This window comes from Catharus ustulatus, chromosome 3 (assembly GCF_009819885.2).
Source record: "Catharus ustulatus isolate bCatUst1 chromosome 3, bCatUst1.pri.v2, whole genome shotgun sequence".
NCBI lineage: Eukaryota > Metazoa > Chordata > Aves > Passeriformes > Turdidae > Catharus > Catharus ustulatus.
In genome coordinates this window covers 17,767,866-17,784,208 of record NC_046223.1, presented here as the reverse complement: position 1 = coordinate 17,784,208, position 16,343 = coordinate 17,767,866, and the positions used below count along the sequence as shown (strand labels likewise).

At 45.5% G+C, this 16,343-nt stretch overlaps 1 protein-coding gene across 1 annotated transcript in view; it reads left to right on the top strand.

The window, feature by feature from the left end:
• CAPN13 (calpain 13) overlaps positions 1–16,343 on the top strand; it is a 48,424-nt gene that overhangs the window by 31,264 nt on the left and 817 nt on the right. The window contains exons 14-22 of the mRNA XM_033053734.1: positions 1,437–1,473; positions 3,037–3,099; positions 4,072–4,129; positions 4,665–4,732; positions 6,227–6,295; positions 7,274–7,352; positions 10,043–10,159; positions 13,003–13,058; positions 14,044–14,089. Coding sequence (XP_032909625.1) covers positions 1,437–1,473; positions 3,037–3,099; positions 4,072–4,129; positions 4,665–4,732; positions 6,227–6,295; positions 7,274–7,352; positions 10,043–10,159; positions 13,003–13,058; positions 14,044–14,070 — 574 coding nt within the window. The 3' untranslated portion in view covers positions 14,071–14,089. The remainder of the gene's footprint in view (positions 1–1,436; positions 1,474–3,036; positions 3,100–4,071; positions 4,130–4,664; positions 4,733–6,226; positions 6,296–7,273; positions 7,353–10,042; positions 10,160–13,002; positions 13,059–14,043; positions 14,090–16,343) is intronic.

The window sequence follows — 16,343 nt, the reverse complement described above, 5'->3', positions numbered from 1 at the left end:
CTGATGTGGCAATTTGCTTTTAATGCATTCTTGGAGGGTGAAGCACCTGTTGAGGGGGTGCAGCCAGCTGCACAAGGTTGGCCTCTGCAGAGCAGGGCAGGAGCTCATCTGCAGCCACCAAGGGTCTCAGCTTTGGTACAAAGAGCCACACAAGGGAGCAATAATTGTGAGATTTGTCCTTTACCCCTGATTGTGGGGTCATTTCTCTTGGCTGAAAGAAGGATTCGGAACTTGTTTTTACTAATTCTTAACAGCTGTTTGGTAGTTTCTTATGGTCTGCTAGCTGGATGCCAGATGGATCATGTCCCATTCTTCTGGGAGTGGGACCTGGAGAAGCCAAGAGTAGTGAAAGGCCTTGATCCTTTCACCTCATGGGCATGGTTCCCTGAAGGCGTGAGAGTGGCCTTGAAGATAAGTTTAGAGGAAAAATGCTATCAGAGTTCATGCAAAGGCAGCTATTACCACACACACACACATTCACCTCACCACGTGAATATTTGGGTGTGGTTTACTCCAGGTGAGCAAGCTCTGAGTCCCAGCATTCAGCCTCACCAAATGACCTGAAGCATCACCTGTGCAGAGTGAATATGATTGCACCTCTTACCTCACTGGGCCATATCTTAATAATGAGATTGCTTTCCAGACTTTGGCCCCTGGCAAAAATAACCCAGAACCAACTGAGGCAACCCCTGAGTTATGGAAAGCAAACACAAGGAGCACGTGCTGTGGGCTGGACTGCCTTCAGCAGGGTGAGTCGTGTGAGAGACAGCTTAGCCCTGAAAATGAGCTTTTCAGGGGAGCCTGTGACCCTCAGAGACCTTCCTGAGCTAGGCCAAGTGTGGAGATGACCTTCCAGTGGGTCTTTGCAGCATTTACCTAGACAGATGTTCTAAAAATAGAACCTGGCTTGTCTAATTTCTCTACCGAAAGCAAAACTCAAGTACTGAATGTGGCTGCTAAGAGTGTCTTAGGAATGGTGACCCTGGCCCAGTTTCAGGCAGTCTGCAGACATTTAGATGGTGCCTTTTAATAGCCTGGATGCTGTTTTTATTCCTGACTCTTAAGCTGGGCAAAGAGAAAGGAGGTGAAAAATTTCTGTGGCTCAAGGCAGGGCAGCCCTGTATTCTGCATGGTGAGGTTAATCCTGGCATGCTCAGAGTGAGACAAGTGACTCTCTGCTGCCAAAAGAGCTGGCTTGAGGAAGGCAGAGCAGCTGGAGGCTCAGCCCTGTCTGTGCCTGTTTGCATAGAGAGACCCAGGCCTGGTGCAGCAGCCTTGTCTGAATTGGGCCAGGCTGGGCCATGGGTGCTGAGCATCCTGCAGGACCATGGGCTGGGTGAGTGCTGCTGGTGGTCCCTGCCTTCCACCACAGCTGCAAATCAATGCCCTGGAAAGGCCTCTTTTCTCCCAGTTTGATTCTTGTAACTCTTTTCTAGGAGCTCAAACTCCTCGACCAGCCCAGTGCTGCTGATGGTAAGACTCTGAAAACTGGGGTAGATTCTGGTGGTGGTGAATGGTTCCCAGCAAGCTGTTTGATAGTCACTTCTACTGACTCCTCTTCATCTGCTCTTTTTTTCCCTTCACCACCTGCTGCTGTCCCAGAGTTTGACTCTGGTACCCTGCAATCTTGCTGGGAGGGCAGAACACCTCTCTGGAGAGAGAGGAGTGACAACAAAGCCCTTTCTCTTCTCATATGTCTTTTTCAGGGCCTGATTTTTGAGAAAACAAGTCTTACACAGTCCCTCTGTCAGCTTGTCCATCTGTCCTTTTCATCTCACCGTCTTTAACACCTTCACAAACCAAATATAGCAAGGGAGAGAATACTTAAAAGATTCTAATTTCTTTCAATGTCTGTAAAAAGAGGATATATCTGTGGGGGAAACTGAATTCTGTGAGTGAGATTGTACATGCTTTCCCTGTGAGAATGAGGTAATTTAAGTGCTTGTATCCTATAAAGCACTGGAGTCCATAGGGATGAGACTCAAATCAGATTTCTGCTGATTTTCATTAGGATGTCTTCAGAGACAGAGACATAAAGCAAGCTGCTCTTTGAAACTGGCTGCATCTCTAGTTCAACCCACATATTTGCTTCTCCAGCCCAGCTACCATGGGTTTTTGACTTCTTGCTGTGAGCTGTGCACATTGCCAGGGCTGGTCCAGTCCCTGCTGGCCCCACCAGCCAAGCCCTGCCACCGAGGGGCTGCTATTTACAGCCTTCAGAGACACAGATCTTTGAAGCCAGAGGTGTGAAGCTGCTTCAGGAGAACAGAAAACTGAATCCTTTCCTTGTGATTAATTTTCCAGCACTCAATTAAGCCCCATTAAAGGGGCAGTGTAAATGGTGACTTTTTATCTCTTTCCACTGACAAACTGTCAGTTTACCTGGCTGTTGTCCTTAGCCAATGTTTTGACTTTGATGAATTGTGGTACCCACAGTTTCTGCTTCTGTTCAGATATTTGGGCTTCTTTGGTATGACTGTCTCACACAGAGATGAAGGCATTTTCTGAAAACTTTATAATGTTGAGGATAGTTCACCTTAGTGCCTGGTGGATTTTTTCACCGGAAGGTTGAAAAAAATCACTTAACCATTGCAATTGCAATTGATCAGGTATAGTCCAAGCTTGTCTTTGGGGTTGAGAATGTACAAGAGAGAGAAAAGTCAACTCATGCTCCGTTTTCTTGGTTCACATGCCCTGAGCAGTGATCCCAACCAAGGTCACCAATAAGGATCAGGCCTTTTATCTCTATACTCATGTATTGACTTGCTGAATTCCACCCTGGATGTGTTCTGTCATCTTCCTTAAGCCCTGAACTGCTCCTTCCTGGTTGTACTAGCTGTGAACATCAAAAATATGTTCTTCCTTCATTGCAGTGCCAGTTGCTCACTCCTAGTCCACTTTATTTTGGGGGTGTGAAAACTGCATCCTGTATTATACACTCCCTGCCCCTGAAATTAAAGTGCTGTTTGGATACACAGACTTTTGCCTCCTGTTTTTAGCTGAATTATTGATGTCTGCTCTTTGTTTTTGATGCAGGATGTACCGAGGCAGAACCAGGACAGTTCCTATAAGGCTCTTTTCCTAAGATACGCTAAGCAGGTACATTCCATAAAACATATTGTTTGGGAAAAAAAAACAAAAAACCAAACCAAAACCACAGATGCACTTGCAAAAAGAAAGACTGACCTATGATGTTGATACAAATCCATTTAGAATTTTTTTTTACATGTAGATCCATCCTCAAGTGGATACCCTGAAAATGGTATTGATTGACCTGCCAAAACCCACAGAAAAATGGGACATTCAGCTGGGATAGATTGTCTAATGCCATATATCAGTGGAATATTGGAGATTTATAGTTGTGCTGGTGATGGGCTTGCATGTGTACTTTTTTTTTTTTGGCTTTGGTTTGGTTTGGTTTGTTTATTTGCTGAAAGCAATTAGAAAGCCTTGGGTAGTTCCCCCCCTCTCATCAGCATCATTTTCCATTTGCCTTCTCAGCACTTGGAAACCAGGCATCAGTCAGTGTTTGAGTAATTGATTCCTGCTCTCTCGGAGCCAAACTCTGTGTTCACAGGAGATGCTTTTAATGGTTTAATAAACTGTTATAAAGAACTCCTTGACTTAGTCAAGAGGAAAAAAATCCCTGTCAAAAGTCTCTGCACAATGAACCTCTTGCAGTTAATGGTTATATCAATGTGTGAAGGTGAAAACGAGCAGGGGCTGCCCCGCCGGGTGCCCCAGGAGTGTCTCGGGAGGGAGGCAGCCGGGTCGGGGATGGGCAGCAGTGCCTGTGCTCCCAGCCCACTCCCAGAGCTGCCTGCTGTGCTGCCCATCCCCAGCTCCCCATCCCTGCAGAGCAAAGCCATGGTGATGGCAGTGCCTGGAACTCCCCTGCCCGGCAGCATGGAGAGCCTTGTTACGATCCAGAGGGGATGCTGCTGCTCCTTTGATACATAAACAGAGGTTCTTGGTTGCCACAGTGCCTGAGGAAAAAATGTTTTGGGCAAAAATGACACAGGAGAAAACTGTATGCTCACAGACCTCTCTTTGTGTTTTATTTTGCATCAGGACACAACTATTGATGCCTTGCAGCTGCAACAACTCCTTAATGAAGTGATCTTGAAAGGTAAAGCTATAACAGCCCAGCTAATGTTTTTGGTGCTTCCCTATCCTTAGACTAGAGTAAATTAGACATAGGATTTAATGATGTCCTGATGGTCCTTAAAAATCCTCACTGTGGCTTACTGCATTGTGGGATCAGAGCATGAGAGGGGCACAGCTGTAGGGCTGGAGCCAGCTCAGCCATGGACAAGGCTCAAAGTGCTCTTAGGACTTGCTAAATCAGCATAAGTGGCCTTCAGTGGTCACTGTTATTTCCCTTATCCTTATTTCAAGAGGGAAGGGTTTCTATCCCAGGGCAGGGACTGGGCAGAATGAGGCAAACAGGGCACCTGTCCTTGGGGAAGGTAGAGATGGCTGAGATGTGCAGATTCCCTGTTTGGCACAGAGCCCTTGCTGCTGTTTGAGAACCTGCACCAGAGCTGGGGCTTTTCAGCTGTGTGAGCCTTCAGCCTGGTGCTCTCCTTCCCTCAGAACAGCGTCCTTATGCTTGTCACAGCCCTTGCTCTTGCTAATTCCTTCTGTTTTGTCAATCCTTGCAGATGAAATGACCAGCCTGGGAGGGAGATTCAGCTTTGATTCATGCAGAGGCATTTTAGCTCTGATGGATGTATCCTTTCAGCAGAAGCAATAAACTTCCCTGGTGCTGCCCATCCTTGCCTTGAGTTATGGCTGGGCTGAGCATCCCAGTGTGAGAGCCTGCAAGTAAATATTAGCCCCAGTCCCTAATAAATAACTGTCCCATAGTCCATGCAGGACTTTGCATGCCCTGGCTCTGGTGTGTCTGCTGAAAGGTGAGGATCAACCTTGTGCTACCAGATTTGCTCTCATTTTGCCCTCTCTGGGCCTTGGCTAAGCTTCACCCTTGGCAGAGCTGAGGCAAGGAGGCAGGACAGAGTTTAGGCATAGCTCAGCTGTTCTGTGGTGGTTGCACCATGCTGGCCTGGGGTGGCACTTCAGTAGGCTACCAGCAGTGCTGGTGTCAGGGGCAGAAGCAGTCACTGCTGAATCCCCAGGCACCTGCCTGGCAGGCCACACCAGTGCACTTTTCCAGTGTATCTTTCCTGTTTAGCTGAATCACTCAAGTCTTTCTGCTGTTAACAAGATGACAGAAGAAATACATTTATGGCCATTGTAGAACAAGAGGGCTTCTTGATGAAAACATACATCTCCCTTGTGTGTTTCTTCCCCTTTGCTTGCTCATTGTCTCTTTTCCTCCATGCCTTGAAAAAACTTTGGGACATTCTCAGATCTTTAAAGACTGCCAGAGAATGAATAAAAATGTCCAGAAGTCCCTCTCTCTTTCCAGCTTTTAGCATCTAGCCAGTGAAAGAGACTTTTCCTCCTTTGCAAAGCCTGTCCTGGGATAAGTGGGCACTGTGAATGCATGGCACGTGCAAGGAGCTGACAAAGCCTATGCTCTGCTGTAATTCAGGACAGATTTTTAATTCTCTGGCCTGCAGATAACCCATGTACAGTGTGACCTATCCTGGCCTGCAAAGCCAGGATCAGCTTTTTTTCACTCAGGCTCCACAGCAATAGCACTGGCCTGATTGTAATTCACTGGTGATGAGTTTTGATTTTGGGGAGGTTTGCCCATCCAGTATTAGGGTGGATGCTGCATGGAGGGGAGCAGGTACCCTGACACTGCCCTTCATGCCTTCCTGGGGTCTGTCTGCCTCAAAGGCTGCTGCTGCTGTCCAAAAGAAGGCATCAGCATCATCTCCCCAGTGCCCTGTTCTCCTGGAGGATCCAGGAATATCAGATCCTGTGGTGCCCCGTGCAGAGGCCAGGCCACAGGGCCATGTTCATTCACATGTTCTGGGGCAAAATGTCACTGCAGCTTCCCCTGTGGTTAAAGGCACCTTACAAATAGCAACCTTTTGTGGTTTGTGAGCACAGGCATGAGTGGCTGTACAATGTGACAAAGAAAGTGGATTTAAACACAACTGAGAGCAGAAAAACTCTCAGCTTTCTCAACACGAAGTAACAGACAGAAGAGGCTGCACCCTCTATGTTTAGTTCTGTGGAGGCTGCATCCTCAGCAGCAAAGACAGCCAGGTTTAGCTCTCATTAAGTGCTCGTTTCTTAACTAAATGCACAGCTCAACTCGAATGGAAGACTCACCCTGCAGGAGTTCGGGAGCCTCTGGCAATGTCTCACAAAGTACACGGTACGGGGTGGGGGTTGGCTCTCTCCTGGCTGTGGGTACTGTGGACACTGTGGATTATGTGGATACTGTGGATTATGTGGATTCTGTACCCCGGGGCTTTCCAGCAGCAGGGAGCAGATGCTCCGTGCTCTCCAAGCGCTGCAGGAGGAAGCCTTGCGGAGATTGCCTGCTTAGCGGGTCAGAGTTCCCTCCTCTCACGCAAGGGAGGCAGCCGTGTGTGTAAAGTGCTCCAAATGAGCAGTCCAGGCTTTTCCAGCGCAGAGAACATTGAGGGGAAAGGTAGGAAGGCCAATTAGGCTCAGAATCTGATGGAAATATCCATGTGTATGCCACCGCTGCCAATTTTTTTTTTGTTGTTTGGTTTTTTTTTTAGACAAGCTTTCTGAGCTGAGATGACTTCTTGAACAGAGCCATCTGAAAAATGTCATTTCCTCATTGCTGCAGTTTCTAGTGGAAATGTATAGGATCTGATGAAAACTTGTCTGGGAGAAATGTTTCTGCTGCAGGATAAGCACTGGAAGCAGTGACATGGTATTTAGGGTATCGCCTAAATTTTTCACGGCAGGTTCTCTTTGTCAGGTCCTTCTCCCTCAGTCTTGGTGCAGGACAGGAGAGTTTCCTCAAGGCTCAGGATTGGGTGGGCTCTGACTTGTTCCAGCCCTCTTGAGATGATCTGAGACCACCTCGTTCTCCATTTAAATATGGTGCTCTTCCCACTGAGAGCGCCTCAAATGTGGCTTGTGGTGTGTAAGGAAAGCAAAAAGTCTTCTGCCCACCCCAAACTGTGGGATTGCTTACACATTCTGTCAGAGCCTTCTGCAAATGGGTCTCCCTTGTCATGGCCACCCCACCTCACCTGTTGAACTTCTTTGCAGCATGCTTATTTAGTAAGGGAGGAGAACATACGTAACTGGTTGTAGTAGTAAATGTGGGAAATGGTGGTAGGACCTTGAAATCTGCCTTTGCACTGTATTTTAGGATATCTTCAACAAGGAAGACAGAAACCATTCTGGATTTCTTGATGCTGCTCAGCTGAAGAATGCGGTTCAGGCAGCAGGTACGCCCAGAGGTGCTGAGCAGCTCCCTTTCCTGTTCCTGTGGCAGTGAAGGAAAGGATGAAAAAGAAAGAGGAAAGAAAAAAGACCTTTAGGGAGAAAGTGGCTTGGATTTCACAGAGATGCCAGTTAGATCACAGCTCTGCTGAGAGGTCTGTGCTGGGGAGCCAGCAGAGAGATGCAGTGAAGTGCAGCACCGGCCAGACCGGCTTCTAGGTCATGGATGGAACACCCAGTAGAGGGAAGGAGAAAGGAAGAGTGGATTCTTGCACTTGCCTCAGTTCCTGCAGCTTCTCTCCAGAGCAGTGACTAAGTCTAGAAGGGAAAGCCACATGGACAGGCATTTATTTAGTTTGCACTGACCTCTGTTGGCTACTGAGTGCTGAAACTCTCAGTGAGAGCACATGAGTGAAGCATTTTAGCCGAGTCGTCTCAGTGGAGACTTTGTGTGTGAAGTACCTCTCTGACACAGCAATCCCCTTTTAATTGGACAGTAGAGAAGCTCCCATTTGGCTGCCTGGAGCTCGGGGGGGTGCTGTCCCAGGATTGCTATCCCTGGAAGCCATCAGCTGGGGGGATGCATGAATAATTTTTTGCTGCTGAAAGCTAGACAAAACATCAGCATCTGTGTGAGAAGCGCAGCGCTGATGTGCCAAATGTCAAAGGAGAAGAAAAACCAGGGCCATTCTGTGAGAAAGATGTTAAAGTGTAAAACTGGGAGGAAAATTGTACATGGAGAAGTCCTGTCAGCCAAAACAATGCAGCTGTTTGAATGCCACTGTTAAGTGGCAAATTCAGTACATGTTTGGCTACAAGTGATTCTGACTGGGGAAGAAAATTACAAGCTCATTCTTGCTGCCCTCTGAGCCAGACATCTGCATTTGAATCTGGCTTGGCAATGGGATGATCCCTGTCCTGGCTTTTGAGCAGGAACCCCAGAAGGCATTTGGGAACTTGGTGCTACCTCTGGGAATGGTACTAACGTATCAAAATCCAGCTCCTAGACAGCTGTTCCCTGAAGTGTTCCATGCTTTCTCCAACAAAACACTGCAGTGTGAACTTAATTTTCACTGTTTTCCTAATGACAATAATGGATCAGAGTAAAGCAGGCCAGCTGCATTAACAGCAGCACTGCCCTGAAATGCAGCAGCATTGGCTTGATGCATTTACAAACTCCTCTTTGGCAACAGTAAATGATTCAAAATAATTTTTATAAATAGGGAAACATCAAGTCAGTAATTAAAAGCATGACTATAACCAGAGGGAAGAATCCAACAAATAAAATGTTTGGGGAGTAGTGATACAAATCAGCTGAAAAGTCTTGGGAACAGAAAGGACTGACCCTTCAGTCTTGTTGATGAAGTTGAGAGACATTGCCAAGTAAGCAGGTTTCAGAGCAAGTGTATCCCAGACTGACCAGCCCAAATTGTTGGTGTTTTACTAGTGTAAGACTTGATTGTAGCATCCCATAAGCAGTATTTGCTGGAATCCACTCTCTGGAGAGAGCTTGATTGAATTCCCACTGCCATCAAAAGGTTAAAAACAGAATTTATTACTCACTGCTACAGTAGTTTAAAACCAGACTAAAAGAAGACATTTCATTAATTAATTTTTAATTACTATCTTTATATCCTTTGAAAAGAATATAAAATCAGGTTTACCTTAATTTGAAATGTATCTGAAGCCCAAATATATTTCCATTCCTTAATTATTCAGCATTGTGTACCTGCTTCCTGCTGGAGACCTCCAACTAGGCTCATGCAACCAGAGTTTGTCAATGGTGGTACTAAACCACTTCCATTGGCTCTCTCTCCATACACAGGTGTGGAGAAGCCATTTATTTTATTTCTGCTTTTTCAACTAATTTAGCTCCATGATGAATTCATTTAAAACTGAAAAGTTTAGAGCTGGTTGAAAAAGCAGGAAAGTTACTTCACATCCAGCTGAGCTACTAAAACCTGGAGTGAGCAAATGAGACTTTTCTGAAGTCTCAGAGAAGGCATTAAACCAAAGCTATCAGTCCAGCTCTCTGCAGAAAATTTCCCTTTTGTTTTGCAAATCAGCTTTTAGTGCAAAATATATTTAAATCATTCCTCTTATATAGCCAGCACATTTAGGGTAGTTTTATTTAACTAATAAAAGAATCATTCTAAAAAGCAATTTTTGTTCATTCAATTGAATACCAATTTCCATCCAAAGAGACTGCGACACAAATATTGAATAATCAGCTAATAAAAAAGAAATGCACCCTTCACCGTTTTCTAATAGAAGAGAAAATGTAAAAATTAAGAATCCCAGGCATGCTATGCAGCATAATAGCCTGAGCATGCAGCATCTGCCTCCTTAGCAGAAAGAGCTGCTGGTATTGTGAATGCCACGCTCAGACTTTTACAGTTATGAGCCAAAGAAAATCACCCTTTCTTACAGAAAATAAAAGCTAAAAAGGCAAGGCAAGATAACACTAGATTAGCTCGCTCAGTGCTTGCAGCTTGCTGACTTAAGCCACAATGGGAGTCAGTGAGCGAGGCCACTTTGGATTTCCATTACCCTACCGCGACTCCCAGGCACGCAGTGGGGGAAAGGCTGTCCAGGAATGCAGGGTGGGGGGCTGAGGGTGTCCCCAGCTGGTTGGCAGGGTGCAGGAGGCCATCAGAGCTGCTCCTTCCCATCCCAGTGTGTTTTCCCTCGGCAGGTCTGGCCACTGATGCGCAGCTGCTGCGCCTGCTGACGCTGCGCTACGGCGATGCCCACGGCAGGGTTGGCTTCTCCGACTTCGTGTGCTGCATGCTGCGCCTCGACACCATGACCCGTGAGTGCCAGCACCCCTGGCAGCAGGGCAGCCTGCAAAGCCAGCCTGAGAGCTGCACAGGCGACCAGGGACATGACACAAGGCGTAATGATGCGTGTCTAACAGCACAGCTCGCGTTAGGAACATTAATCCACAAACACCTGAGGTTTATGTCCAAAATGGAGACAGAGGAGTCCTGTAACTTTATTCAAATAAAGGGAGATGCCATGGGGCATTCCCCTGGGTTCTCTCAAATTTTTGGAGGACACAGCCTCCTTTTATCCTATTTTCCCAGCCACATTTACCTTTCTTTGCCCAGTGTCTGAGGTACTCAAGAGGCACAGACTTCCTGGAACACCTGATACCAAAGATTCCCCTCTAATGTATAACCCTCCTTTTAATTTTTAATTCTTACAGAATTAATGTTTTTTCCCCATTGCTTCTTTCATCTTTCAATATTCAGTTTCATTTATCAGCAAACCTATATTTTGTTCATAAAGGCAAATATATTTTTTTCCCATTCATCAATCAGTGGAATCCTTCCCAGTGTTACCAGCAGACCCACAGGTTGTTTGTAAACCCAGATCTGTCATTCCTCTTACTTGGAAGTGACACACCTGCCCCAAGTCCAGGCAGGGCCCAGGCAGCTCCTTGGGCAGCCTGTTTGCCAGGAGCTGGATTTATCTCCCATCCACTGGAGCAACTGGCTGCTAGAGAGCAGTTTAGTGTTCAGTAAAGTTCTCTCTGTTTTTTAGTAAGAAGAAAGTCCAGTATCCTCTGTGGATAAACAAACCCATTCCCTGTGCTCCATCCAACTATTGTCTGGCTCTTGCAAGGAGGGAGTAGACACCTCCTAAATGAGCTTTTGCCTGAATGGAAATGAAATTCTGTTTCACAAAATCATATTTTTTGCTACTCTAACAATGAGCATTTTGACTGGAGATATTGGTAGTTAAACAAAGTCAGCAACCATGTCCCCTGTGCTAGAACATCACTACAGCAATTTATTTCATCTTTGGAATGAGCTGGGTGTCAACAGCGCATGAAAACGAGCATTCATTTTCTCCCATGTGTTTTTAGCACTGATGTTTAATGGGCCAATAGTGGTCAGCAGATCTGCTTGGATGACACTGCCTAAAATCCCATTTCAAGGGAGTACAGCAGAAACAGCTCTGAAGTGTTGTAAAATCAGAGTGTGTCCAAATTTTAATGCTTTCATTAAAAAGAAAAAGCTTGTAAACACCCATTTTTTTGTGATTATACATGTTACTTGCTGTAGATGAAAGTTTTTATGGCTAAATTAGTGCCATAGTATTTTCTTTTTCATTTAGAAAAGATCCTTTTACATTTTAAGTGCCAATGTAAAGACAAATCCTTTGCATCCATGTGGAAAGGAGTCTCTAACAGTCTCATTGTTGTCTGTAATGAGAATCTTAAAATGCTCTCCACTCTTTCAGTTATCACTTTACAGAGGATTTAATGTGGACTACATTTCTCAAACTTTTTAGACCATTGTGAATAAGTTTGTTACAGGAGAGGATAAGGGTGCCAAGTGGGAATAAAAGGCAGTCAACCTTTATGATGATGTGAGTGCAGCAGGGAAGATAAAATCTGTCCCATTAAATCATTACTCATCCTTTCAAGATAGCCAGAGATGAGACCCAAACCAAAAGCAGCAGCTTCTTTGCAAATTCTATTTAACTGGAGTTAATGAAGCAGTAAAGAGGCACTTACCTCTGCCCAGAGGAGGTAATTTCAGCGCTGCCACTTTTTCCTAAAAAGACTGCTGGGTGCAAGCCCAGCCCTGCAAGTACAGCCTTGTCAAGGGGCTGGGCACAACATGTGCCTTTCCTTGTGCCTTTCTTCAGAGCAGTGTAGGCTGCTTGTGCCACATTTCCTCCCTGCCCTGGGCCATACAGGCAGCTCTGGTGGCCTCCAAAGGGCCAGATGAGCAATGAGCCCTGGTGCCCTGTTCCTGCCTTCTCCCAGAAGCCTTTTTGCTAAGGTTGAAGATTTGAAAACATCTGTAATCTTACAAAGTCTTTCCCATTCAGGGTGGGAAACTCCAGCATCCTGGAGAGGTGTATAATTCAAGGACAGACAGACTTAAATTTGTTTCTACTTTTTATTACTGTTTATAACAGCATATTTCTAGGAGAAAAGTAATTTCAAGATAAATAAAACCCCTCAAAATACTGTGTTTTGAGTTTATCCAAACACTTGGATTTGAAGACTTCTCCTAGACATACTGCAATATAAATACGCACATAGAATAACAATATTTGAGTGGATTTAAATTTTCTGATGGCAAAGTGTTCTGTCAAAAAAACTTTCAGCAATGTTAATTTCAAACTCTGGCTGAATAACAGCAGCATCTGCATTTATATTCCCTGCAAAAAGCTTGCAAGGCATACTAATGACTTCAAGAGAATCACTTTCTTTAGGGCACACTGTGATCACTCACTGCCAGGGAGGATGGAAAAGGACCAACAGAAAGTTTCCCTGTGGGAAGATGTGTTTCATTAGTTCACCGTCCTCCTGTCAGTCTTCAGGCAGGAAAACAATTGAAACAAATTATGAGAGGAGATGAAAGCAGCCACATTGAGCACTGCCTGTCCCTTCATTAATGCCAAATTCTGGCCCCAAAATTGGAATGCCTTCCCAGGATGTGATCTGAGGGCCAAGGCAAGAGGGGTACCCAGCACAGAAATGAGATGTGGCCAGGCAGGACACCTGAGCCAGGCAGAGCATCCCAGCACAGGGACTGCAGCTCTGCTCCTCAGCTGCCACAGCCTTATGTCTGCTTTGCATTCTTGATTCTTCCTCATGAAATAAGTTGGGTTTTTTTTTTGTTCTGCCCCTAGATGCATTCCAAAACTTAGCAGGGGGTGGATCACAAATTTTGATGACGGCAATGGAGGTAAGAATGCTCCTTCCTTCTCTCCAGCTCCAAAGTGGGACCTCATGTTAGCAGAAGTTAAAGATGATGTGTGATGCATGTTGCTAGGCTTTGTCCTAGCAAATACTGGTGGAGGCTTTGCATGGCTGGAAGCATATCCTGTGTGGGTTGCCTGGCCCCACTGGTGCTCAGCTCTGAGGTGGCCATCCCTGGCCAAGGCATGCAGTCTTGCCTTGCTGACACCAGCCTGCCATTGCTCAAAGTGACTTTGAGGAAGTGACAAAAAAAAAAAATCCATGCCCTCATTTCTTACTGCCCCTTCTGTTAATCCTGAATTGCAAAACATCTTGGTTTTGAGAAAGAAACAGCAGACAAATGCATGCTGCTGCTGTTTGTCTTAAAAGCACCGCCTGAAGGATAGCTCGCTGAATGGGGATACATCAGGCTTTTTATCAGCTAGTCTGAAGCAAAAATCCTGCTGTGCTCCATAGTGATATGCCTGAGTACTGCATTTTATCAGTCTAGGGACTGTTATTTGACAACCCAGTGTTTAAAAAGATTTTTTTAAAAAGCCTTTTACAATCTCACCAGCTCCTGTTTACACTCTGTGGTTAGTGCAGAGCCTCATTGTTCATTAAATCTGTTTTTAGCAAGGACAGAGCACAGTTTGCAAGCAGAGGACCTGAACCTATTTTATAGGGTAGTCTGTAGGACAGCCAGGTTCCCAGAAGTTGTTCTCTCTTCCACTTGCAATCAGGCAGGTGCCACCCTTTCCCAGCAATTTCTCCTGCTGCAGCTGCTGCAATGATTTATCATGGAAAATAACATATGGCAAGAGTTTCTGGTTCTGAATTGTAATAAGGGAAAGAGGCAGTTCCAAAATCCCATAACTGTCCTGTGCAGTACAAAAGGACTACAGTCACTGGGTCACCCCTGAAGGTCCTGAGACAAATCTGAAGACTTGGTGTACCATCACTAAATGAACCTTTTATTCTCCTTTTTCCAGTGGCTGACTCTTGTCATGTACACCTAGAGAGATGCCAGAGGTCATGGTAAGAAATCTCCTCAGTGCTGACAGCAGGGTGTGGGGTCCTTGCAGTAATCTCATCCTGGGATTATGGGGGCTTTTGAGAGAAGGAGCTGTGAGAGGAAGAGGGAAAGAGGTGAGACCTGCAGCATGAGAAGGGCTGCAAAGGGAATTGGACTTAGAGGGTTTTTTTCTGGGGAATTCCTGACGACCATACCAGTCCAACAGACCATCAATGGCTCAGCTAGAAACTTGCCCCCAAATGAGATCATAGATGAGTGAGCAGAACTTTTTTTTTTGGTATTCTGAGGGGTGTAGTTACCTCTGCATATCTTACACAGCAGCAAATGTATAATCAGAGGGTGGTATTTGAAGTAACTTAGATTTCTTGGTCAGTCTGACTTCACATTTTTAACAGAATTACATGATTTGGTTTACATTTGAACTACAGTAATTTCACGATTATAAGCCACACCATTTTGACTAAAATTTTGGTGCGAACCCAAAGTGCGGCTTTTAATCAGGTGTGGCTTATATATGGACAAAGAACGAGAAGTTGCTGTTTTAGTTTGGAGGACAGGTGTCTGCTGAGAAAGGCAGGAGCTTCTCTTTGAAATGGAGAATGTAAACCCCCTCCCTCCAAGTTATTATAATTTTGAAATCAAGGGGCTTTCAGGTAAAAATATGGGAATTAGGAATAACAGTTCTTTTCTAGGGAAATTAAAATAGAAATACACTACTACAAAGAAACAAACTCCAAACCCTGACAAAGTCAGAGTACAACCTGACATTCCATCAGGCAGGGTGTTGGTAGCAGTCCCATTCAATGGTGGCTGCATCCTCCTGCAGTGACAGATGTGATTCAGTTGGAGCAGTGCTCCTGTACAAGGTGCAGTTTCCCTCCGGAGGTCCAGTGGTGATGTGGAGAAATCCGGTTTTCCTCTGGAGTCCAGTGGAGAAAGGGGCTCCCTTAGTGTCCCAAAACCTCTGTTTTCATCTTGGTAAGAAATGTTGGGCTCTTCCCCCTGACTGGAGCAACTTCCAATGGGATGCAGTAATTTTATCAGTCACACAGTGGGACTCAATGGCCATTAGCAGAAAATGACTGGCTGGAGGAAGGATGGGTTGTGAAAAGATAAAGAACAATGCCCTGCCTGGTTTCAATGGATGGCCCATTAGCAGAATATCTCCCACGTAGATAAGGATCACTGCCCCCACCCTCAACAGATGGTGATAGAACAGATACCTTTTATCACACTCTGTATTGTAACGTGTGGCTTATAATCAGGTGCGGCTTATGTATGGACAAAGAATGAAAAGTTGCTGGCACCCGTAAGTGCGGCTTATACTCAGTGCAGCTTATAATCGTGAAATTACTGTACATTCCCCACCTTGAACTTCTTTTGATGTTTGCTCCCTTCATGTCAGGCCTGGAGAGGGACGTTTTTCCTCTGGACTTTCCAATTTTGATGCTTGGTTCTTGTGAAAGACTCTGCCTTTTCCTGCAAAACTTGTGCTGTTTAAACATCTGAGAACCATCTCAGCCATCATGCTTCTGCTAACCCTCTGTGATGCAGCTGCTCCAGCTGCAGTGTTAGAGTGTTAGTGCTGGTCCCAAACATTTGCCACTGAGGAGAAAGCAGGGAGGAAACCCAATCCTTAGAGAAAACATGCAGTGGAGGGCCAGCTGACCCCAGGAATTTGTGGAGCATCCTCGGGCAAAGTCAGACACTCCTTATCAGCCCAGTCCAAAAATGGAGTAAAAACCCCATACCCATAATATTCTTTGAAATCCTTGAACTGCATCCAGATAAGCCTCCCTATAGACAGGAATTACAATAATAATTCACACATGAGCAGCATCTGTGGTGTCTCACACCCTGTTTCTGAAGGCAGTTTTCATTGGATGCCAGCTCTGGTGAGAAGTTGGAAGGGGATATCTATACCTGGGGTGTAAATCACACCCCCCAAGGAGACAGCATGGTGGGCTCAGAGCCAAGGCAGGGATGGCTCCATATCTTTCCTTCTTGGCTCCTGGTTGCATCCAATGTGTCCAGCTGTGGAAGGAGCTGGGCATCAGCCCTCAGCACTGTGATGCCTTCAGCCCCCTGAGCTCTGCTTGCAAACAGTTGTTTGTTTAAAAGTCTGCCCTTTGCATTCAGAGCTGTGGACAGTGCAAACATGCATTTTGATGTGTTGATGTGTGGAAACAGAATATTCACAACACTGCACACAGCACTTGCACTGCAGATTATCATTAGGTAAATATGAGAAGGACC